Below are 25,737 nucleotides of genomic sequence, written 5' to 3'. Positions count from 1 at the left end.
AATTGCTCATTTTATCTTTGCCCGAAAATCCTTCGTGCTTCCGAGCAAAGAGGGGCAGTTGTGAGCATGTGATTTTTGCGTTATACGAACTACTCCTATAAAATCCCAAGAAAATAGATTTTTCTTAATTATTTGCCATTTTTAAGAATTATTTGTAGATTTTTATTAATTGTTTGCATTTCTGTGCATGTTTAATTTTATTAAAAATCATGAAAAAATGCCAAAAATATCATGCATTTCATTTATGTTTGTTTTTACATTTTTAGGATTAATTAATTATTTGCTTTATTAAAAATAAAAATCACAAAAATGGCCCATTTTGACATTTTTTCCTTTATTTTGAGAATTATTAATTTTGTTTCACTTTTAATTTAGGATTAGTTAATTTTTATAATTTTTGTAATTAGGCAACTAATTTAATTCCACTTTTTTAGATTAATTTAGGATTTTTCTTTTAATTAAAAAAAAAGAGATTAAAAATAATAATAAAAGAAAGAGAGAAATGATTTGAAGGTTCTAATACATTATTTTGGGCTGAAATTCAATTTGATCCCCAATTCCCTAGCCCAAAACCCGTCCAAAACCGCCCCTGACCCAAGCCCAATCCCTTCAAACCCGGTCAGCCCCCTTCACTCCAAAATGACGTAGTTGTGTGACAAAACTACGTCGTTTCATTTATTCCAACCTATTAAACGACCAATTTCCCTTTAGTCTCCATTAATCTGATATTTAAACCAAAACCTAGGTCTTCCCTTCTCTAAAATCGCCGCCCACCTCCGCCGTATCTCCGCCGCCCGAAAATCGTCTCACGGCGGCGGAGCACCTCCAAACGCCTCCAAATTTTAACCATACAACCTCCATCATCTCCTTGTCCATATCCCGCCATTAGTTTCTCCAAAAATCACTCGTTTTCTCCGAATTTGAAATCTAAGAAATAAAAATTCGAACTTTTCACTTTTTGTTCGATTTTTCTTGACTTAGCCGTCAATTCATAGAAAATCCCCGTGAATTCCCTAGTTTCTTCAACAAAAGGATTCCGTTTGATATCAAGACCACCCCATCTCATGGTTTTGGCCAGATTTCAGACAAAAGGCCTTGAACGATCCAAATTCTTCAAGCCTCTAATTTATCTTGTCTGAGGCATGTGGTGAAAATTGTTGCATGAAGCATTAGCCATGGACGAAAGTCCGGCTAGTATTCATGTAATAATTCCCATCATTGGCCGAGTTTCGTGGTCTATCGGAGTTCTAGTGGGTTCTCTTACCTTTTCTCAAGTTGCTGAAGTTCTTGGCAATCTAATTGGTATACTTCTTCCCCTATTTTCTTAACCCTTTATGTGTTAATAGTTTTTGTCCAAATTTGTTTGGCTTGGTTCATGATTGATTCAACGGTGATAATAACTCATTAATTAGATTAATCGCAGTTGTTAATTTTATTTTTGAGTACTTTTTTTAGAAAAAAATATGTATTCACGTTTTAGTCCAAGTCTGTTTGTTTAAACCTTCTTTGAGTTGATTCTGTTTATTGTTTGGGTTTGGTTTGGGTCTTTTAGTGCCCAGGCCCAAGTAAAATTGGGCTTGTGGTTTAAGTGACCCAGAGGTCCAGTACTGGCGTAAATTCCAGAATAGTACGAAAAAGGGTTAAAAAAAACAAGGTTGCTGGGGTTTGGAATTGGATAAGGTTTAAGGGAAGTTTATAGGAAGCTTCTAGAAAGCTGACAAGGATCATATAAGAGATAAAAAAGGGGGAAAATCCTTTGGGCATGGGTGTAAGTGATTTAAATTAAAAGTTTAAAGAGTGTTTTTGAATTAAGAAAATCTGATTTTGTTGCCCTAAATCCCCTCTATAAAAGTCCCTCTTTCCAATCATTAGGGCACAGGAAAAAAAGAGTGAAAAAGAGAAACGTCTGAAAACAAAACCTTCCTAAAAGTGTTCTTAAAATTCTTTTGAGCTTCTTTTTGTTTTGGAGTTGTTTTTTGCTGGGGTTTCAGAAACTGGAACAAAAATTCTGGGTTTATTCACTGCTGGTATTGCTGAGTTGAGCTAGGAGCTGCAGATTTCCTTGCTTCTTTTGGCTATTGTTTTTCCATTTTTGCTAGGTATTTTGCTAATCTTTTTGTATGCCCTGTTGAGTTTCCTTGAATGAAGTTTTTATTTTCCTTAAACACTCGAGCCTAACCTAATAAATCTGATATCCCAACTATGCAACCTACTTGGATTTCCTTCTCTGAAGTCTATGTCATGTGTGTATGATAACTGAGTTAAAGGTTCTATTTGTTGTCATTCATATAGTTGGTTCATTGTTGTAAGTTTCATTTTGTTTGGGTGCTGATTATGTATCAGAAATGATGCTAAAAAATGATAATTTTTTTTCCCTTTTGTCTCTGAATGTTTATTATAAGCTTAGTTGTTAGAAGTTCATCAATTTCATATCTTTGTTAAATACAAATTGAGGTTGTAGTAACATGAGCTTTCTTATGGTGGTCTGTATATGAAATATGTAGCTTTGTTTTAATTTGAAGAATTGAAATTTGTTTGCTACTGCTTACCTGGCTGTAGTTTGCATATCTGACCATAATTGGCCATGTCTGTAAACATAGAGGCCCAAAAATAGCATCCAGAAGCATCCTTGGAGATTCAAAAACTAAATGGCCTCATATAGGATATGTATTTACTAGGCTCTAATTAGGAATCATTTATTTTATTTAATAGTACCTTGTAATATTGTTGTAATTATTTTCCTTCACTTGATATATAGATTATGAGTTCTATGTAGGACTACTGATTTGTGTGAAGCAGGATGTTATTATTTCTTTGGCTCAATACGTAGATGATGATTTTAATGGGGTTGTTAGTCGTGTTATGGGTTGATTCATTATAGATGACCTAAATCGAGCTCATTCTCATTTAACAAGTTTGGTTAAATAAATAAGGAGAATGTGTTTGAGCTGTTGGATTTTATTGGATAAACAATGTGAATCTCAGTAGGCAAAATTAATTTTTATGTATCATGTTTGTTTCACATTCGTATATGTCAAGCAGTGAAGTTAGAGCATTGTTTCCTTATTTACCCAGTTCGCACACTTGGGTTCAAAATTGATTGTGTTTAGTTTTTTTTTTTTTTTTGAGTTCTAATTGATCAATTTGAGTATAACCGTTTGTGATGCTTCTCTTAGTGTTCAAAAAAATGCGTTCACCTACTATTAATCTCACAATTTGGACCCTTGCATGTAATCTTGAGCTGCAGATTAATATTTGAATTTTGTGAACATGTGTAGTCTTTCTTTAAGCGTGAACTTGACGAATGTTGCTTCTTTTTTTACCAATGAATTACTAGCAATTGAGTACAATCTTTTAAAACAAATTGAGGTGTGCCATCTATAATTAAACTCCATAATTCATGGCCCTCATACTAATACCAACTAGTATAGACAACGCTTTGAATATTCCCTAGTATATTTTAGGCACGCGATTAAAATTATTACAACTACGGGTACGTTTCCTGTGACATGGTTGTGATAACTAGTTTTAAATTAGTAAAAATAGGAGCACCTTTAGTTTGCCTTTAAAATATATAACCCTTTCCTTAAAATAATTTGAGGTGTGTCATGCTTAAAGCTTATAATACATGGCCCTCACGAAATTAGATCAAGAGCTAATCCTTTTAGAAAATAATTTGGGGTGTGCCATACACAAATAAAAATTATATAACCTATGGCCCTCACATAAATAAAAATTAGTATAGAAAATGTCTTGAACTTTCGTAGTTTGCTTTAGGCGCGTTAATTAAATAATTGTCATAGCTACGGGTACGGTTCCCGTGACGTAGTCGTGACACTTAATTACTAAAATCCGGGGGTACATTTATGTGACCCGGCCACAATTTAATCTTTAATAATCTAAACATGTTGTAGATCGTGGATGCGGTTTCCGTGACATGATTCGCAATATGTAACAATAAATAATTAAAAGCGATTTAAAAGGTTAAAAATGCACAATAGGTTTAAAACATATATTAATCAGATAATTAGGCCATTAATAATAGTTTAAGCGACCGTGCTAGAACCACGGAACCCGGGAATGTCTAACACCTTCTCTCGGGTTAACAGAATTCCTTATCTAGAATTTCTGGTTCGCAGACTTATAAAATAAAGTCGAAATTTCCTCGATTTGGAATTTTAAAATAAACCGGTGACTTGGGACACCAAATAAACTATTCCAAGTGGCGACTCTGATAATTAAAATAATCCCATTTCGATTAATGTCACTTTAATTGAAAAAACTCCCATATACCCTTAGGGTGTAAAAAGGAGGTGTGACAGTAACATAGATTTGAAAATAAAGAAAAAATTATGAAATTGAAAAGGTAAAAGTAAGAGACAAATAAGGAGAAAAATATCTATTGTTCAAAGTTAGGAGGAGATTTGAGTTTTAAATAAAGTTGATTGACGATTTTTACCCGAGAATAAATTATCAAGTTTTATATTCACCTATAATGATTAACTATCCATAGTAGGATTTCATATGTCATTTTACAAGATCCCTTAATGGTCACCATAGAATTTTGAAAAAAATTATAAATTACCTATTAAACTTGTCCCATAAGTTAGTTACACATTTTAACTTTACAGGCGATCGCTTATGTCACGATTCAAAATCAATCCGTCGCGATGGCGCCTATCGTGAAATTAGGCAAGCCAACCACTTAATTATTTCAACACAACAAAAACTTTGAAAAATACGGAAGCAATTAATATTTAAGAAGACTTTTCAAAAATAGAATAAAATTTGCAACTCAATACGAATCTCTCCCAAAATCAGGGTGTCACCGAGTACATGAGCATCTATACAGGGATAAAGTCTAATACAACATCTAGAGAATAAGAACTGAAACATAAATAAATATGAGGAAGGAGGGTCAAGGCCTGCGAACGCCATGCAGCTACCTCGATAATCTCCAAAGGTCCTGACTCTACCAATCAGGAGCCGCCGTGACCTGAAGCACATGGATCTGCACACGAGGTGCAGGGTGTAGCGTAAGTACAACCAACTCAATAAGTAACAAATCCAAACTTTGGACTAAAAGTAGTGACGATCGCAACCGACACAATTCAATAGAGAAATAATAGTGTAGAAACATAGACATGCTTTCAAGTTCAACGGTTAAACTCAATACAGAAAGATAGATCAAATCTGAATGATTTGAAGAATATAACTCCTCTACCTCTATATGCCAATATACATGTTGTATGTGATGCACCATGCTGACAGCCTCATGTGCTCATACTCTCGAAATGCTCAATCACTCAATATTGTATATGGCCAATCTGGCCCAGGGAAGATCCATCATGGAATAGATACATCAACTGACCATCAGTCATTCAGTACTGGGTAAGGCCAATCCAGCCCGTGGGGAAGATCCATCCCCATATATAGATGCTTCGAATAAGATCCATGTCTAGGAAAGATCCATCCCTCAATATAATCAACCGTGCTCACTGGGGGTGTGCGCAGACTTCGTAGGGATTCCTTCAGCCCAAGCGCTATCATAAATCAGTAAAACTCGTTGCGGCGTGCATCCCGATCCCATAAATGTCACTCATAATCAGGCTCTCAGCCTTACTCAGTCATCAATCTCTCAAGTCTTTCTCTCACGTGCTCACAATGTCATGAAACTAGCCCGACAATGATAGTATGATGTATAAATAAATAACAACAGAGACTGAGATTAGGACTATTCGAAACCGAACCGAAACCATAAATGCAAATTATTGATGTGTTATTTGATATTTTAATGCATATCTTTTCTATATGTTGAATTGTAATAGTTTATGATACTGGTGCATATGATCTCTATGTGCACCGATGGCTTTACTTGTAATTCATGCTTAAATTTTAGTATTGTATTGTGTACATGTATATGCTATTAAGTTGCACATGTTAAGTAAAGTATCTATTTTCTAACTTAAAATAAACTTTGTCACTATTTCACTAAGGTTAATCAAGATACTTACTGAGTATATAGGGTCAATTAAACTCATACTGTATTTTTTCACCTTGCGTGCAGATTTCGGAGATGATCTAATGTGGATATCGAAGGCTAGCATTGAGGATGTACCCACATTCCAACTGCAAGCTGCGATCTTGTTTATGGTAGTTTAGGATTTGAACTTCTATTTTTGTATATTCAAACAGATATTGTATTTTCTTTATGCCAACATTGTAAATCTGAATCTTCGTGGCTCATGACTTGTACTACCAATCCATGGGATAGTTGCTTGGACTTTTCGCCATATTATTTATTGATTATTGATGATCTTTTATTCAAGTTATGCTATTTATTATTTGTATTACCTAGCATGTTGGTGTTAGGTGCTATCATGACTAGATGGGATTTTGGGTCGTGACAAGTTGGTATCAGAGCTTTAAGTTCATATGTTCTACGAGTCATGAGCATGTGTCTAGTAGAGTCTTGTGGATCGGTAATATGGCGTTGATACTTATCTTTGAGAGACTACAAAGCATTTAGGTAACAACTTCTTTTTTCTTTCTCATCCTTATCGTTCAACTTTGATTAAGTTTGAAGCCTAAATTTTCAATTTTTTTCTCTTTGATCTGTATGCGATGTTCAGTACTCGATATCAGTTATCCACTGACAACTTATGATGTCATGGATGAGGTGCGAGATGTGTTTTGGTATTATTAAGGTAGTCCAATCTAAAGGATTTGTGGCCATGCTTCGACCGCAACATTGGCTCGGCATATTTAGTTGTGTGAGCATGTGATTTTGGACTCCTACGTCTGATGGTGTCCCTAGTGGGTGGGATTGATGGCTCAATGAGTGGCATGATGACTATGTGATGAGTATTATGTGACTGATGACCTATGCTTAGATAGTTTAAATGGGTGTGAGAAGAAGTAGTTTCTTGAGATGCTGAAGGGAATATGGATGATTGATTATTATCTTGATGTACAATACAATATTGAGTTGTGTTCAACTGTTCACTATAGATTATGGATGATTGATTATAGTATGAGTACAAACAATGGTACTTAGTATGTATCAAGTCTATCCTCGAAGAAGTAGTGGTGAAGGGTCGATTCCGTCACTCACTAGTAGTCAAATAAGCAGGTGAGAGAAATATTAAATAGAAAGCTAAGAATGCTATCATCAACAAGCATAAAAGCTTAAAATGCAATTCATATGAAATTTAGGCATACTTTTCAAATAACCATAATCAAATAAAATAATAAGTAACCTCAACTCTCGAGTAAAACTGATACTAGTCAACAATAATTACTTTAATTCATAGCATAAGTCTAAACAAATATAAATAAGCATGCTCATGATCCTTTCCTTAACAACTCACAGCAAAATTCATGTGCCTAACATAGGCCACGTGTCCAACAGACACCAAAAGAATCACGGGGGCCTACGCTCATGGAGCTCAAGGTAACATGGGTACTCATCTAACTGTGGAGGGATGGATCCATAATCCAAGCATCGGTCATTTTATAATTAAATATCACCAATCATGTTTTGCAGAGCGCAACCCGATCTAAATCATAACATCATCAATCCAATAATTAGTATCAATATCTACTTGATTGCCCATAGTGCTAAAATCCTCAACTTTTCTCAATAACCACTTTTTACTCATGCATACGTGTAAGGAACGATATAATAAAGGGGCACAATATATGACAATAAAATTGCAGATAAAAGCTCAAATGGCTAAGTAATAGCTATGGCAAACCGTCTAACTCATTTTATCACTATGACTCAATAAGCTATTAGCATATTTGAAGCTTAATTATATTATTATCATGAGCTAATTAGGCCATCAAAATCATAGAAATCATGGAGCAAATAAAGCAAGTATATGACTATAAATTTACAATAAATTTTGTATGGCAATATAACCCTTATGTCAAATCATTAAGTTATAACCCTAGGCATGCTCCTAAATTATAAATATAAATTATCGAGTAGTAGTAGAATTAATTTGAACATGGGTAGCAACTTCACATAATTCGACAAAGCACAATTCAAGTCAACAAATACCTGATACGGTCCAAAACCTTTTACGCATATACACTCATCACCTCACATATATGTGGCTCCTAAATCATAAATCAAACAACAATCAAGTTACCTATGAGGAGAATTCCCTCTTACAAGGATATACAAGAGACTTACATCCGGCCAACAACCTCATATCAAGCAAATGTCTAACTATCTAAATTCAACTCCAACTGACCCAAATATAGTAAAAAAAATAACTCAATAATATCAAATAAAGACATTGAAAATAATCTCAAATAATAAAGTTTCGATCTTATACAAATAAACAAAGTCAACAAAAAAGTCAAATCAGGACCGTACCCCCAAAACCCGAAAAAACTCATAAATCCCGAATACCCATTCCAACACGAGTCCAAATATATAAGTTTTGATCCAAAACCGACTTTAACCCGGAGCTCAAATCTCAATTATCCACTTTCCAAAAGTTTTGCCAAAACCCCCCAATTATTACTTTAAAATCCAAGCTCTTAGGTGTAGAAATTTATGGAGAATAATGATATAAAGTCAAATCAAAGTGAAAATTGCTTACCTCAAGTATTAGTGAACTTGCTCTCCAAAGTCTCCACCTCTCGAAGCCTAGGGTTTAAAATATGAGTGAATGGGAAAAATTTTGAAATTATATCTTTAAATGCTATGCCCAATTATACACTTCGCGATTGCAGGACTCGCACCGCGATCGCGAAGGCCAAATTCTTGACCAATTGCTTCCCCTCCTTCTTGAACGCGAAACCCTTTTGTGAACGCGATGTCCGACCACCTGCTGAGACTACGCGAACGCGAGCCTATCTTCACGAATGTGAAGGCATTCCTTCCCCTGGCATCACTCCTTTGCGAATGTGTCCTCCTCACGCGATCGCACTGCTTCTGCTCCCTGCTCTCCGCGGACGTGATACCTCCTTCGCGAATGCAAAGAGGAAAATCCTTCTGCTCCCTCTTCTCCACGATCGCTAGACTAGTTCCGTGATCGCGAAGCACTTCAATACATCAGAAAACCAGCAATCCAAGACAAAGAAGAATTGATCCGAAACCACTCGGAAACACACTCGAGCCCCCCAGTCGGTATCCCATCCAATCACACTAACCAGTCCCAATACCTTATCCAAACTTGTCCGAATGTTCAAAACACCACGACTAACATCAAAACCAAGAATCGATGATCAAAATACATGTTAAGCTTCTCTTAAGTTAATCATATTCCAAACTTCAAACTAAATGCTCAGTTCAAGCCTAACCAATCCGGATGACAGAATAGTTCGGGACCCACCCCCCCGAACCTGACAACGTTTGTTTAGTTCTCCCTTAAACTTCACGTGGTCTTTAATACCCCTTTGAACTTGACAATTTCAAAGTCTCGAGCCCCCTCTATGCTGACAATCCATGAAAGTATGACACACGTGCTGCCGTATGAATTTTTTTTTGTCTATGTGAAATGTTTTTACAATAAAATATACTATATTTTTATATTTTTAAGTCCATCAACTATCTAGATAATTTTCTCGTGCCAAAATCTGTAAAAAAATAAAAATAAAACAATGTTATTTTTATTATAATTTTTATTTGGCTAAAAATAATGACATTTTAATCAAGTTACTTATATATATATTTGGCCAGGAAAAGAAGAAATACACAGTTATAATATATTATCATTGCATCTAAAAGAATACGTTCTTGGAACTTCATGTATTGGCTAAATGAATATTTTAGCTAAAATAGTAAATTCCGACCAAATATTTGCGAATAATTGAATCAAAAAAGAAAAAATGCATAGTTTAAATAAATAGTCATTGCATCAAATAAACATAAAAATGCACAATATTTTTTCTTTTTGTAGAAAATACACCATTTGAACTTTATTACTTTGGCTAAATCTTCTTTTTATTTGGCTAAAATAAATGGAGTTTTAACTAACTTTTGTAGATTTGGAAGCGAAAAAAATGAGAAATATAAAGTTAAAACATATATTCGTTGTATCTAAAAAATACGATTGAGATAAAATATGTAATGTATATTAAAAAGAAACAAACGAAAATACAATTTGAACAAATAAATTATTATATTTGATTATGTAGCAATTAATATTTAAAAAATACCCCACCTGAAAGGCTGATTTTTTTATTTTTATCCCTCCCACGCGCCTAAAAGAGAGCTATTCACACTCTTTGCCACATCAACATCGGGGTGGGGTGGGGGGTGGAGAGGGTCAAGACTATCAAATTTTCAAGAGTATTAAAGCCACGTGAAGTTTATGCGGGAACTAAACAAAAGTTGCCAAGTTTAGGGAGTCCCGAACATTTTTGCCGAATCCGAGTTAAACCCAAATTTGAACACAAATCCAAATTCAACTTATTTCAACTTCCGAAACTAAAATTCAAACCCAATAGCCTCAAAGTCAACTCCCGGTCAAACCTATGAACATTCAAAACCTTCAAATTTCTAACTTCTGCCAAATAGAGCCAAATCAACCTTGGAATCCCCAAATCCAAATTTGAACCTACGCCCAAGACCAAAATTACCATATGAACTTATTGGCACTCAAATCACCAATCCGAGGCTATTACATAAAAGTCAAACTCTGATCAGCTCTTATAATTTAAGCTTCCAAAAGGAGACTAAGTGTTTCAAATCCTTCTCAAACCTTCTCGTAACCAAATCAATCATCCCGGCAAGTCATAAAACAAGAAACACATATACAAGAAGCATCAAATAAGGAAACGCGATTCAAATACGCAGAACGACAGGCCAGCTTGTTATAGTTATTCTACCCTTAAACTGCATCAATCGTACATTCTATAGTCATAATATGTTGTAAAAATTCTAATTTTAATAGTAAAAGCAACAGTGATTACCTTCTTGAAGAAACTCTAGTTCTTCACCTCTTGCATTCTAAGAGATGATCTAAGGGTTTCAAGATGAATTCTTCTTCGAATCTATGTTGGGAATAATAATCCAGCTATAGTCGTATTGAAAGCTCACCTTGGGCGTTGGGGAATAATCTTGGGTCAGTATCTTCTTGAAAGGAATAAATTTTAACTCTTTGAGGTGTTAAGAATGAGGAAATCACATTTTTGTGGCCTTTTATATGCCTGGGATAATCCGTTCCCACGGTTGGAATCTGTGGCCACGGTTGGTCCGGTCCCTCAGACCTTCCTTGGACGCCACATTCTGGAATTTACCACGATTGAACTGTGTCCACGTCGGCCCCCACAGTTTGAACCGTTGGCCACTGTTGGCTCGAGGGTCAGGTTGCTACACTGCTGCACTTTAGTAAAAAGGTTATAACTTTTTATAGTAATGTCGAAATGACAAACGATTTGAAGTTTTGGAAACTATACTCAGAAAGCTTTTGTTTGATATATAGCTCTTAGCTCAATTCGTCATAAGCGGGAAGATATGGTCGTTTAAAATTAGATCTTATGCAACCAAGATTGCCTTCTCCCCTTAAACATCTTCAGTTGGTTCCGTACCACCTCTCTCCCCTTCTCCTAATACCTTCCAAGAATGAGATTTAGGTGTTATACATGTTCAAAATTTTTCAAACACCCTTGTGCTACCTTAGTGCCTGAATGAGGATGAAACAAATAGCGAATTTTTTTTGGAGGCATTACACTATAGTCGGGGATTGAGTCCCCTGAATAACATAATTTTTCAAACAAACTGGAAATCACTGTGTAGTGAATTAATTTCATCTATCTGCCTTGCTCGACGGACTCAAAATCTTCAGAAGTGGCGACTAATGTTTGCCTAAGTCTAGTTTTTATACCTATCATATGGGTGCCAATCTTCATATTGCCTACTCCACGAAGCATGCACACATCTACTACTATCTTCGCATGTATGAATCTGCAAGACTGCAATAGCTTTCTAATAACTTAAGCGAAGGGAATTTTCTTGTCCTCTTTTCTTCGAGATAGGTGCAAACCAAAATTGAAGGGTTTTAACGTAGTAAGCTAATAAACTGACCTTATTACCAGAAAAAGGGAGGTAAAGAAAAGTTGTTAGGCGTAATCCCAGTGCAAAGTAACTGTCATCACCCTGTATTTTAAACCCAAGAAAATAATTAGATAACAATAATGTCTTCCAAAAGGAAAACCTCTTGCGATAATGATGCACATACACCTCTCTTTCTTCCTTATTTTTTGTTGAAGAAATTACATGAACCTTTTTATGGTACCGATTCCGCTAATGAGGTTGTAGAATCTTGTAATAGGGAGATACTTGTCCATAGGACTCACCAATGAACACACGTGACAATAACAACAACCCAGTCTATTCCCACAAGTGAGGTCTAGAGAGGGTAGGATGTACGCAACCTTACCTTGGAAGGACAGAGAGACGGTTTCTGGTAAACCCTCGGCTAAAGAATGGAAGGAGCACTGATAGCAAGTAATAACAATACATGATATTTAGAACACTAAATCCAAAATAGCAAAAGAGAAGATGAAAGAAGTACTGATAGCAAGTAATAACAATGCAAGATATATGGTGATAGCAAACTAAGGGAGTACTGATGGCAATGAACACGTGTGAGTCATCATAAAAATTTAAACCCCTCCCTTCAATGCCCAAGGTTTCAAACAAAAAGGAAAAACGAAAAGGAAGCTAAAAATACCCCAAGCAGGATATATAAGATGAAAGGATGAATCGCAACCAGCATCTTCAATAACAAAGTGAAGTATTTTTAATACATAGATATTCAGCAAAAATGATTCGTCTGATGTAAATAATTACGAGGGAGCCTTTCAATGCATGTCTTGTTCGTTATCAGTCAGTGGAGCTGTGGAAGGTGATGCAGAACTCAGTGTACAAACAGTATTTGAAGAAAGAATACTGAAAGTATACTAATACCTTGTGACATCTTCAGAAAACCAACAATAACACCCACATAAAAGCTGTGGCCATTATCTGAACTGGTGATAGCTTACAGTTTATCTGGCTGCTATTAGCATCATCATTGGCAGATTGTGATGGTGCTAATATATGGCAGTCCAGACCTTGTTTAGTACCTGTGCAGATACTGGCAAAAAGACCAGGTGGGTACTTCCCGCGGAGATTGATGTAGCTAAACATGGTGGTGGAGCAATCATTTGACAAATCATTCAAAAGATCAGCAAAAGGACAAGCAAACTGTACAAAAGCATCACAGCATTGTTTGGCTGGGAATTGGGGTCCTTTGCATTGGCTAGTGATGACTCTGTAGTTCTGAAACTCAAAGCTAACAGGACAAGCTGCATAGAGTATTGATGCAAAATATGCTTCAGCAATTCTTAAGAGGATTTAAGCAAACTCAGAGCATCTTCTAAGTCAATTTATAAATTGAAACATCAGTATATTACAAAATGCAATAACTCTATACATCTAACAATAACCAATACATGAATTGCAGTTAAATATTTCGGGCAGCTCAAACGAACCATGTTTGTTATTCCACCAGTACTCATGTTAATAGCTTGTTCCCTGAAGTCGCTTATCTTTATTCTTAATTCCCTTGTCCAAAGATAATTCTGGACTATGTTGCACGGACTCTCTAAAAATGTTGCCACACCCGTGTCGGATCCTCCAAATATGCACTACTTTTGGAGGATTCGACGCGCACCCGGCACCATTTTTGCAGAGTCCGAGTGACATAGATTCTGGATTGTCTTCTCTCCAATCCAACCACCAAAAGATATCTTTTAAGAGAAAGTAAGCTAAAACAATTGTCTTCTCTCTATCATGACATAACCATAGTCATTCTTAGGTTTTTGGAAATTGGACAATATTTAATTGAAGTTGAAAAAAGAGAGTATTTCAAGTTGAAGTTGGAACAAAAGAGAGTTATGTTTAGGACTTTCTTCAGAACATCCTGTACCACAATTCAAATCATATCTTATAAACAAGTTACATAACTAACTTCAACCCAGACGTCATGCAGTCCTAGATGATATTTCAACTGCATAGAGATGCAACTACAATGCAATATTATCAAATGAACAGCACTTGCTCCATTTACAATGATCTGAGAATGGTCATACATTTCCACCTTAAGCATCTTTGAGAATAATTTAACCAGATAAGTAGATTGAAAAGAAAAGAAAAGAAAACTTGAACTCGACAGTCCACGGAACTGAGCTCCACCAAAGCAAATTTTGTGAATTAGAAGTAAAATAAAAACCGATGAGTGCAATTCACCATTGCCTGAAATCATCATATCCGTATATTCTTGAGTTCAAAAGACCTCATTCCGCAATCAAACGAGATGGGGAGTTATAAAGAAATCAAAGCATTTGAAGATCGTCACTTGATTGTTCATAGCCATTCTTAAAATAAATGAAGACATTAGGATTTGCTTACAGATTTTGATATGCACATGTAGGAAAGAAAGAGTTCTATCAAAAAAATGCAGTTGGTTCTTCGCAGATACTTAAAATGCGAGAATGCAATCAAGACTGGAGCACATGATAACTGCTTATAGAACTTGAAAAGTAAAAATCTAAAAGAACATTACGTGGAACCATCACATTGTCACTCTTACTCCAAGAAAAGCAGAAGAGGTTCTGCACTTGAAGCCAAAAGACATTAACACCTTAGCCAGAAATAGACACTACTCAAACTACTGCCTACCCTCTCGGAGAAATGAGTAAACTCAACAATATGTGGAAAAGGTTCATATATATTACATTAACATTCATAAAGTGCCAAAAAAGTTTTCCCTAGCCGTTCCAAGTGTTCTTTTTGTTGGAAAAGTTTTTTTCTTTTTTGCATGCAGTAGTAGAAGGCATCCGAGATAAAACAAAAAGAATTTAAGTTATATGCACTGATTGATGTAATGTAATACTTACACAAGGGTTAATTTCACTGATGGTCACTCAACTATGTTTCAATTTCACTAAAATCACTCAACTATTTTTTGTCACTTAAAAGTAACTAAACTTTCACATTATCACTTAAAAGTCATTTTGATTCAAACCCCTACCATAAATATGACATGGCATAAAATTTAATGAGAAAAATCCAAAAATAAATGCCACATAAGCTTAAATGGACCATACTCACTTTATATCCATTTCTCCCTTAATGTGATTTGACCCATTACCCAAATGGATTTCAATAGGGGGAAAACACACACCCCTAATAAAATTAGGCCTTGTGATTTTTTTGTGGGGTTTTTATCGTACAAATACAATATTTCTCTTGTCTAAACAATTGCAATAGGTTGTTTGTAAGTACATGTTTTGTGAAAATAGACTCTTATTAGCCTTATTATTATTCTTGTATGCTTATGATACATTAATATGTTATGTAAGATGAATACAATACTATTTTAGTTTCACTAGAAAATTATAAATATGTTATGTGAGTTGGGATACAGTAGTATTTTAACTTCGGTAGAGTTATAAAACGACTCAGATGGGGCATACAAACAAGAAAAGATTTTTTTTAGTATAGAATAATTATAAGTGGGCATTATGTAATAGAAAATGCAAGAATTTTGTTGTATAAGATAATCATTTTAAACTAATGTATTTTAATATTTTTTTATTGAAAGCATTTGGGTTATGGGTCAAATCACGTTGAGGAAGAAATGGATCTAAAGTGGGTATGATCCATTTAAGCTTATGTGGTATTTATTTTTGGGTTTTTCTCATTAAATGTTATGCCATGTCATATTTATAGTAGGGGTTTGAGCCAAAATGACTTTTAAGTGATAATGTGAAAGTTCAGTTACTTTTAAGCGACAAAAAATAGTTGAGTGACTTTAGTGAAACTGAAATATAGTTGAGTGACCATCAGTGAAATTAACCCATCAATGCAATTTAACCTCTTAGGGGTCGTTTGGTTTGAATACGTCTTATGGCGGGATAAGTTATGGTATAAGTTATGCTGGAATTAGTTATGCTGGGATTGTTTTTTATCTATTGTTTGGTATGTTGTATTAAATATGACAATTGCATAATTAGTAAGAAGAATGTATAAGTTATACCAGTGCTAATTACCCCACCCTCTATAAGGTATAAGTTATCCCGGTGTTAATTTTAATCCAGGGATAACTTATATCTGGTTTGCTAACCAAACAAAATATTAAAGTGGTATTAAATATTTATACAAGCACTATAGCTTCTTATACCTCATACCAAATGACACCTTATAGTTAAGATATCAATGATGTCATCAAATAGAGTTATCTGTAATTACCTTTTAGTTAGACATAATAATTGTATACATATGTTTTGCACAATTAGTGCCTAGTACTTGAACAAATTTTGATCAAGGGAACCCAGTGAACACAAGACAGCAAACCGAGATACATCATTAAGCATTCTCCCACCTTCAATTTCAAAAGGGAGAAAACCCTTTCCTTTCCCCAAATACAAATGAAATTTTGAAATAGAGAACCGAAGAAAACGAGATCAGAAGAGAATAAAACTGAAAAATGACAATAGCAATTTATCGAAGTTCAATGAAATGATCTCTTCTCCTACCAAACGATGACCTCAGAACTACGATCAACTAAATCGTGAAAAACATAAAACAATTAAATTAGGAAAAGAAGCGTGAAGATTACCTTTTCTAACCTGAAGGAGATTTCTCCCAGTTGAGTCTTGATGAACCAAAATTCCATCTGTAGCACGAAAATCCATAATATGGCAACTAACTTTGAATGAACTGAAAGCAAAAAAATTAAAAAAAAAATAAAGAAATTCTAATAGTAAAAGAAAAAGAAGCAAACCGGATATAGAAGATGAAGACGAAACGGCAGGCAAAAGGGAGAAAGAGAGAAGTAGAATAAAACAAGAGCAACAGTGTGTCCACTCCATCGTTTTAAATTAAAAATGAGAAGAAAATATGACAGACTAGACGCGATGCTGTCTTCACTGATAGTTCACAGATATAACTGATTCTCTTTTCTAGCTTGGGCTATTATTATCCAATTAATGGAGGTAAATGCTCATCTCATTAATAACTCTCATTAGTGAATGCTCTTACGTTCTTTCCACCTAATGCAACAGCAACGTCTGCTTCCGTGATAGATTAGTTGTTTGTGCCTCAATTTCTTTTTTGGTCTCTTCTTAAATTTTGCTGTGATTTTTGTATAATATAAAATAATGTCATTGAGATAAAAGTGAAATTATTTTTAAGTATAACAGGAATCATACTCTTTAAAATATACCGAAAAGAAACCATGAGCCTGTTTGGATTGTCTTATTTTAAGTGTTTTAAACCTAAAATAGCTTTTAAGATTGAATAAAGTAAAAAAAGAAAGTGCTTTTAATCACTTGTTTTTAAGCTAAATTAACAACAACAAAAAAATCAAAAACCAAAAGATAGAATTCCTAACGTATGACTTATGCTTAAAGTCACTTAAAATAAGCTCACCAAACGGGCTCAATGTCACATAAACTAGAGCATAAAAGTATTAAGTTAAAAATTGTTAATCCCTCTGTTTCAATTTATATGAACCTGTTTGATTGGGCACGGTATTTAATAAAAAATGAAACTTTTGAAATTTATGGTCCTAAACAGGTCAAAAAGTGGCCCAGAGTATATCTGTGGTTATAAAAGTTTCTTATTAAGGGTAGAATTGTAAGCTAAATTGTTACCAAATTTAGAAAAGAGTCCTTCTTTTTTTGAACAGACCAAAAAAGAAATATGGTGTAGACATATCAAATTTATTGGGTCTAATTCATACAAAATTTGAATTAAATTCAATTGGGTTAAATAATTAATTTGGACTTTACAAATTAAATTAGCCTGTTTTATCAATTTCAAGCCCAAGGTCTATTTCATCTTAAGGCCTAGGTTCATGCCATGTGTCAAGTGACATGGCATGTCCCGTCAACTCAAAGCCAACAAGATGACGCCACGTGTGAAATAATGTGGCAATCTCAGTGACCAATCAAGAGTTGCCAAGTGTCTAAAATGACATGTCTTGGCCAATCACAAGCAAGCTTATCACATAGCTTATATGATAAGTTTGATGACTCACATGAACCAGTCAGAATCAAGCAAGAGAGTTCATAGGTAGCTGGACTGTCCATCCTTTACCATTATAAATAGAGGGATGATGATAGGTTATAATTACGTATTTTAGTCGCTTATTACACTCTAATTTACTGCACTTTAATTGAGTTTGAGCTTTAATCGCTAGTGTCTTGCGTTAACTGTGTGTTTTATGCCTTGTATGAGTGATTCCGAGCTATATTGATGTTATGAAATGAATTCAAGTAATTTGAAGCTTTGAGGTCTGAGTAAAAGTCCAAGGAATTAAGCGGGGATCGTGTCAGGGGTCAACTTTGATAGTTAAGAACAAACGAAGACTCGAGTAGGCATATTGCGTACTGTCTAGTAAAATACACATAACCTTTTTCTCAAAACTCCATTTGGGATCCACAATATATGGTTGGAAAGCTAACTCAATGAGTTACAACTTTTATGTTTTACGTTTTTCCAAATACCAAACGGAACAGGGTGAAAAGTACGCGTCAATAGCGCAGCCGCGCTCGTCAGGCAGAATACTGGGCAATATGCGCGGCCACTAGCGCGGTCACGAGCACGGCCGCACTAGTCAAACCCGGGAAAAGTGTCCTTTTTCGCATTAGAGAAGGTATAATTGCTTGGTCCCAACTCTACTTGGTATATATACATGAAAAAACGGTATTTTGAGGGAGGAGACCAATTTTTGACACAGATTCGACCTAAGGAGGCAGAGACACAATAGGAGCAAGGCGGAGAATTCTTCTACGAGTTTTTCCTTCCTCTTCCTATTTTTCATTGTTGGTTATGACTTTTAGTATTGTAGTTTTATATACTATTATGAATAGCTAATTTGTTATCTAGAGTTTTTATAGAACCTTTTGTAGGATAAATTCTTGTTATGTTTTTATATAATTGAGCCGTAGCTTTTCTCTATTTGTTCAACTACGTTTATATTGTGGTTGGTTGAAGAGCTCTCAATTAGCTGTACCTATTTAGTATGTATTACTCGGGAGAGAGTGCATATTTAGGTAGTTGTTGAACAACATCGCTCCCGACGTATGTGAGGAATCAATAACCAAGGGTTTAAAGGCGGGATTAGGGATAACGAAACCTTGGGTGCGATCTAAGTGAGCTGTAATTAAAGCCAGCTATCATAACTCGGGAGAGTATGTCTAGTAAATTGTCGTAATTACTTGGGAGAGAATTACAACACGCAAAGCACTCATGATCGGTAGAGAATACTTAGGCGAAATTATAGAAGCCATAGCGGGAATGATTCCGACAATTGGGGAAATCATAACTCTAGACCTCCTTATTCTCCAACCCGTAGTATCTTTAGTTGTTAATCTACTAATTTAATTAGTTAGTTAATTAAATAAGAATCTTAATATTTATAACTTAAGAATTGTCCGAACTTGTCTTCTTAGCAATATTGAACAGTTGTAGCTAAGCCTTAGTTCTCTGTGGGATTCGACTCCGAACTTGTAAACCGGATTATATTTGCAACGACCACTTAGTCCTTTTTATAAGGCATAGTTGGGCGTGATCAAATTTTGGCGCCGTTGTCGGGGAACTAACAGTGTAACTGTAGGTGTACATATTGTTAGGTTTCAAGTTTGAACTTTTATTTTTATTTTTTGTATTTGATTTTTTTTCTTTTTTTTGTTTTACTTGTTGATTTTAAAAAAAATATGGCATCATGGAGTTATGAATGTTTTGATGTTGGTAATTCTACTTTTAATCCTCCTTATGCATATTGTGATGAAAATCACCCTTGGAAAAATTATCAAAATATTTCCGAGAGCGAATTATGTGCACCAACTCAATCTTATGTATGGAATGTGTGTGATATGTGTGGTGGTCAAGATGATCACTTTTATAGTTGTGCTTATATTTCTTATCTTTCCCCAACCCCTTATTATGATGATTCTACGTTTTCTTGTGAGGATAACAGGAACAAAGAACCTAGTGAAGCTGACCTAAAGAAGATCAAAGATATGTTAAAGTGCCTTATATAACAACAAAGTAAAATACAGTTGCAGGTAGAAAGGCAAGATGAAACTATTCACAACTTAGAAGCTCAAGTGAGTCAACTAGTTGAAGCTTTTAATGCTCAATATGTCAATATTATGGATATTAGCCAGGAGCAGTTTGCATTAGAGACGGAAATTGAAGTGCCAATGGAGGGGTCCAAAGTAGAACCCCAATACTCTAACCATCTAGAATTTGAGGATGCCGATGTTGAAGAAGTAATACTAGAGTCAACCAGAGACATTGAAGATGTTGATATCCAATTTTTTTCCTATGTATTTTTATACCCAAAACACTTCCAAAATAACATATATGTGCATATATAAGCACACCAAAAGGTTTTGGCATTTTAATGATTTCTAAACCAATTTATGGCCTATTTTTACACTATAAAATCCAATAATTACTCCCAAAGCTTGCCATTTTGGAGAATAATTTATTTTATTCTCATATTTACACCAAAATATATCCAGCATGATTTTTGCACATTTTTTTTACAAAATCGTTTGGTATTTTTAAAGCCAAATTGCATATAATTGCAATACTAGCCTCTTTAAGATTTAATAGCATTTTATAATTACAAAATTGATCCCAATATTTTCGAATTAATATTTATATATTACTAGTTGACTCAGTGCCTTTAATTTGCTTTTAAAACATTTTTTACTATTTTTATAAAATAATAAAAGGAAAAATTGGCTATTTCAATTGTAGCCTCAATTCATTTCAATTATAACCCAAATTCCATTTCAATTTCAGCCTGAAATCAGCCCAATTTCGAACTCAATTGGACCAGCCCAATTCATTCAAACCCAGCCCTTTGACCCGTTTAATCCAACCAGCCCGAAAATCCTTTTAATCCAGGCCATTGATCATTTTGATCAACGGCCACGAACGACCCTTTCCTTTTTAATTCTACCAACCCCTAACCCTAACCCTCATTTCTCTTAGACAGTCGTTTCTGAAACCTCTTCTCTCTCAAAATGCTCTTAAGCACTCGAAACCCTAATCGCCTCCCTCGTCTTCTCCGACCATTATCTCGCCGGAGTCCATGGCTTTTCAGGCCACGGACGACCTGTGCTCACCTTCCTTCACTCCTAAGCCATGGGTGTTCGAGATTTAGAGGTTTGACCTCAACGGCGTTCGTTCAGATCTTCTCAGATCTGTGGTTCTATGGCTCTCCGGCCTTGCTCCGACGTATTCAAGCTTTAGAAGCCTAGCCATAGCCATCTCTGACTCAAGACCAGACCTTTTCCAAGCCTTCTCATTTCTAGGGTTTCGGAGAAACCCTAAAGCTATTCGAGGTTCCTTCCTCTTTTATTTACTTAGATCTATGATGAATCTATGCTGTATTCAACGTTTTAAAGCTTTTCCCCAATTTTCTTTTCAAAATTAGTTTGCTTTCAATTTAGGGTTTTCGAAAAAAATCTCAAAATAACTTCTGACCCTTCTTCTTCTTCTTCTTCTTCTTCTTTTCTTTGTGTGAATCTGTCTGTACCACGTCCTTATGAGTTTTTCTCTTGTGTTCTTATGTTTGCCATACGATGTATGTTCTTCTATTTTTGTGTTCTGTTCTTCCCTCTACTAGGTTCTATAAGCATGATTTACATGTCTATCTTGTATGTTCCTCTACTGTATTTTTTACTGAGCTTTTGCTCCTTGCTTACCTTTACTGGGCTTTGTTTGAACCCTAAGCATGTTTCATCTACTATTTTCCTAAACCCGTATCGCTTTTTCTTTTCTGAACTTGTTTGAGTGACAAGATTTGCCTAAATGTATTCCCTGTGTTTCAAACTTATTGTTCTCTCTGTTTGTTTCTCATAAGTCTCTGAAAGAGACTACTGAGTCTGTTCTATTTGTTGTTTTCTCATCTATGCATCTTATTCGAGTTAGAAACCCTAGTATTTGAGGGGTTTTTGGCAAGCTTGACTTTGTGTTTGGACTAGGGGTCCATTCAGAACCCTGACTCTCTTTCAGACTCATTCTGAGTCTGTGAACCTAACCTTCTTGGGTACTCTGATTTCTTGATAGTTTTACAACGACTCTCTCTTGTCTCACATGTCTGTATGCTTTTTATATGACAAATTCTCTTCTTTCAAAAGGCCTTTGGCCAGCTTGTGATTGATTCCGACTTCCTTTTTAAAAAGGTTTGATTGTGTGTGGTTGATTTTCTTTAAATTAAACCCTTCTCACCTTTTTCTGGTTGGATTCATTCACACTAAGATTCGAATCCTGATTTTACGGGCTGGTTGATTGATTGTCTTTCCTTGTTTGACCTAAACCGTGTACTACTAAACTGTTTCCTTAAATAGGTTTCTATGTATTTGCCTCTGTTATACTACCTCAGAAAAGATTGTTTAAAACAAAACCTTTCCTTATTTATTTTGCCCGTTTGAATCAAATCCCTTAACCAAAGGGAAACAACTTGTGATTGATTTCAAAACTATTCTCTTACCTTTTTTTTACTCACCTTCTGCACTATAAAAGGGACTGCTTTTTTGCACTAAAAAAGGGGTTTTCACATGCTTTGACAGACTTTTCTACACAAAAACACAGGCTTTTACACATTCGAATACTGAGTTCTTTCACACAAAAAAATTCTACTCTCTTCTTCTACTTTGTGCTTTCTGAAACAATTTTGAGCTCTCTCTCTAAAACTCTCAAGTGTTCTGCTGAACTTAAGTCTGCTCCTGCTATGTTTACTTGCCGTGATTGCTCTATTGTTCTGCTTGTTCTTACTTTGCAACTGGTACGTTATTCTTAGTTGAATAATGCTTCTTCATTATGTGCTTACTTCCTAGTCTGTTATGTTCTTCTTTACTATGTTTCTGCAACCCTGTTGTGCTTTTCTTATGTGAACTCTCTTTCCCTTTTCCTCTTTGTATGTGAGTATAGTTCCAGCCATAACAACACTTTGATATTGCTGTCTATGACTCTGAACTGGGTTCTTTGAACCTCCTAACTCAATCAATTCCCACTCCCTTCTCCCCTTTATGTGCTTGAGCCTGGACCTGAGTCTGGTGGTGTCCTAATCACCATCCAGACCTAGGTTTGACCCTCAAGGGTCTACTCCTAACTTGTTTGACCAAACTAATGGTCAGGGGTGTGCCAGTCTGCACCTGTGGCTGGGTATGACCACCATTTGTTATGGCTCCCTAATGCCTTTTCACTTTGCATTTACTCCTAGCTCTAAGTTCTTCCCCTCTCTTGCAAGCCATGCTTTAGGACCCTTGAGCTCCCACTGAACTTGGATGCCTGAGGACTGGCTATTCCGCATTGCACTATTCTAATTCTAAATGGTATCCTGAGTGTAAGCAATGCCGGGAATCCTTGAGCTTCCTTGGAACTTTGAAACACTTTGGATAAAGAGAAGGCTTTGGAAATCCGGAATTGGTTAATCACATGTTATTGGACATTAAGATTGAATTAGGCTGCTCGGATCTAGCTGTTAGTTTTTAATGTATTTATTTTCTTTCTTTTGGTCTGTAATAATTTGTATAAAGAATTTGGGGAATATAGTAAAAGGGTGTGGGAGGGGTTTTACATTCTTGCATCAGTAAGGGTAGAAACCATGCTTTAGGATTTTAATTTTTTTTAGAAATCCTGCCTATAGGATTATTCAATGTTTCTGATTCCACATCACTTAGAGACCATGCCTATAGGGTCAACGCTTCATGGTGCTACAAATCACATAGAAATCATGCCTATAGAACTTAACGTTCATGTAATCAATGCATATAGAGATCATGCCTATAAGGAATGCATATGCATTAGGCAAACTGTAGGGTTAATTAACACAATCATCTTTTACAAGTTCAATAACTGGTTTTAAAAGTCAAAATAGATATCATGCCTATAGGATTTGCATCAAACTCGTCTGATTCGCTTAAAGTAATAATGATCTATTAACTGGTCCTTAACGTCTTAATACAACAACGATTTCAGAAGTCTTAATTCTTTGACAAAAACTCTCTTGACTCAGTATGCTTTTAAGTCCCTCAAATCGACATCTTTTTCTGAAACAATTCTTTCTAAACGTTTTGCCTAAACGTTTTACTCAGACCCTCAAATTGTCTTTTAAAACAGTTGCAACTTACCCTTTCCTTAGATATTTCTATCTCTGAAACTCTTTCACAACCATTTCTGTGTTTTATTTTTACTGCAGTCTATACTTTCTTTTCAAAACTCCTCTGCATTAGACTACTTTTTCCTGAAACCAGTACCTTTTAAATCACTCGCTTGAAATACCTTAATTTCTGACAATTGGATCCAAGTTTCCTAATGCAGACTTTCTATCTAAACATATGGGTTGAACCAGTCCGTTCGCTGTTTAAGTTTAATTTAAAGACCAAATCAGTATGTGCCAAGACATGCTAAACTAAGTGTTTGTTTGATTAAGGGGTTTACTTGAGCCTTACCTATTTGTTTTGTTCATCCTTATATTTGTTACTTGTTTTGTATGTCGCAATTAGAATTTTAGCCTTTGAACTCCATATATTCCTATATCACTTTCCTTCCCCTTTAGGATTAGAAGTCCTGATACCCCGGTACTGATAGGTTGGGACGGGTACTAGCATGCAATAAGTAAATGAGACTGATCGCGTTTAAATACCTTAACGGGGTGGGAAGGGTAGAATATGGATATGATGACCGATGCACTAATATCACATGCGACCCCTCTTCTGAGGAGTGATCGCTGGGTATTGAATTGAAGTGATCCATTAATTATAAACTTAGGACTCCCCTCCCTTTATTTGCTTTCATCTCTTCTTGTAAAACTGTTCAAATCTCTTTTTCATGAATTTCTTCCCTCTCTACTTACCTTCAAAAATTTTCAACTTGGTCGCAATGTTGTGTGAGAATCCTTATTTGAGCCTTGATTGTTTACTTGTAAAGTCACAATTGTAACATGGCCGGGAACCACACTAGTGGATCTTGAGGGGTGCCTAACACCTTCCCCTCGGGATAATTTCTATCCCTTACCCTAATCTCTGGTGTCTTCATCTCAAACCCTTCTTAAAGTGTCTTAATGCACTATAATCATTAGGTGGCGACTCTTCAACTTCTAAACCCAATTCTCGAAAGGGGATAGAGTTGTCCTCCCAATGTCGTATACCCGATTTCTGACCCCGCGCGCGTGAAGAAAAAAAGGGGGTGTCGACAGCATGGCGACTCTGCTGGGGAGTTTCTTTAGGCTTTTACCATTGCATGTTGTTTGTGACTTTATTATCTCATTAATTGCTTTATACTGTCTTTTATTCTTTCACTACAAAACTGACTTGGCTCTTCATATCTTTTCTTTCCTTTAGCTGCTTTCCTTTACTGCTTTATTTCAATACTGTTGTAATTACTGCAATTATTGTAATCATTTATCTTATGAACGTGAAAATACATTTCAATTTGTTTTATTCTTGTAAACAACATCTTCAACATCATATTCCACTCATGCCAAACAAATACCATAGCAACACTTATAATAAGTGGTTGCGCTCTTCCAATATTATTACCCTTTAAATTCGGCAAAGGTATATTTGCGGTAAAACCAGTCGATCAACGGTGCAGTCGACGGTTCCGTGCCTTTCCCTCTTGAGTTGTCCGCTCAAGGGTACCTGTCTAATACCCCGATAGAAACCTTACTCTGTCTAACTGTGCATGCATCATGGTCA

General features: G+C 35.5%; 1 protein-coding gene across 1 annotated transcript; it reads right to left on the bottom strand.

The window, feature by feature from the left end:
• Nucleotides 1-12,681: 12,681 nt before the first annotated feature.
• On the bottom strand, nt 12,682-17,086 carry LOC107800316 (GPI-anchored protein LLG1-like). Its single transcript, XM_016623474.2, has 3 exons — nt 16,794-17,086; nt 16,629-16,685; nt 12,682-13,311 (listed from the first exon to the last, which is right to left on the bottom strand). The coding sequence occupies exons 1-3, from the start codon at nt 16,879-16,881 to the stop codon at nt 12,944-12,946; spliced, it is 513 nt and encodes a 170-aa protein (XP_016478960.1). The 5' UTR covers nt 16,882-17,086; the 3' UTR covers nt 12,682-12,943.
• Between the last annotated feature and the right edge of the window lie 8,651 nt (nt 17,087-25,737).

The sequence above is a fragment of the Nicotiana tabacum genome, chromosome 8 (assembly GCF_000715075.1).
Source record: "Nicotiana tabacum cultivar K326 chromosome 8, ASM71507v2, whole genome shotgun sequence".
Taxonomy (NCBI): domain Eukaryota; kingdom Viridiplantae; phylum Streptophyta; class Magnoliopsida; order Solanales; family Solanaceae; genus Nicotiana; species Nicotiana tabacum.
This window is presented reverse-complemented; position numbering and strand designations above follow the sequence as displayed.

What these genes read in the sequence shown, in the direction of transcription:
- LOC107800316 (XM_016623474.2), bottom strand. Translation starts at nt 16,881, where the DNA reads ATGGAGTGGACACACTGTTGCTCTTGTTTTATTCTACTTCTCTCTTTC. An exon ending in GTCTTCATCTTCTATATCCG is followed by an intron (nt 16,686 to 16,793) that starts GTTTGCTTCTTT and finishes TTCGTGCTACAG; the next exon opens with ATGGAATTTTGGTTCATCAA. An exon ending in TCTCCTTCAGGTTAGAAAAG is followed by an intron (nt 13,312 to 16,628) that starts GTAATCTTCACG and finishes TACTCTATGCAG; the next exon opens with CTTGTCCTGTTAGCTTTGAG.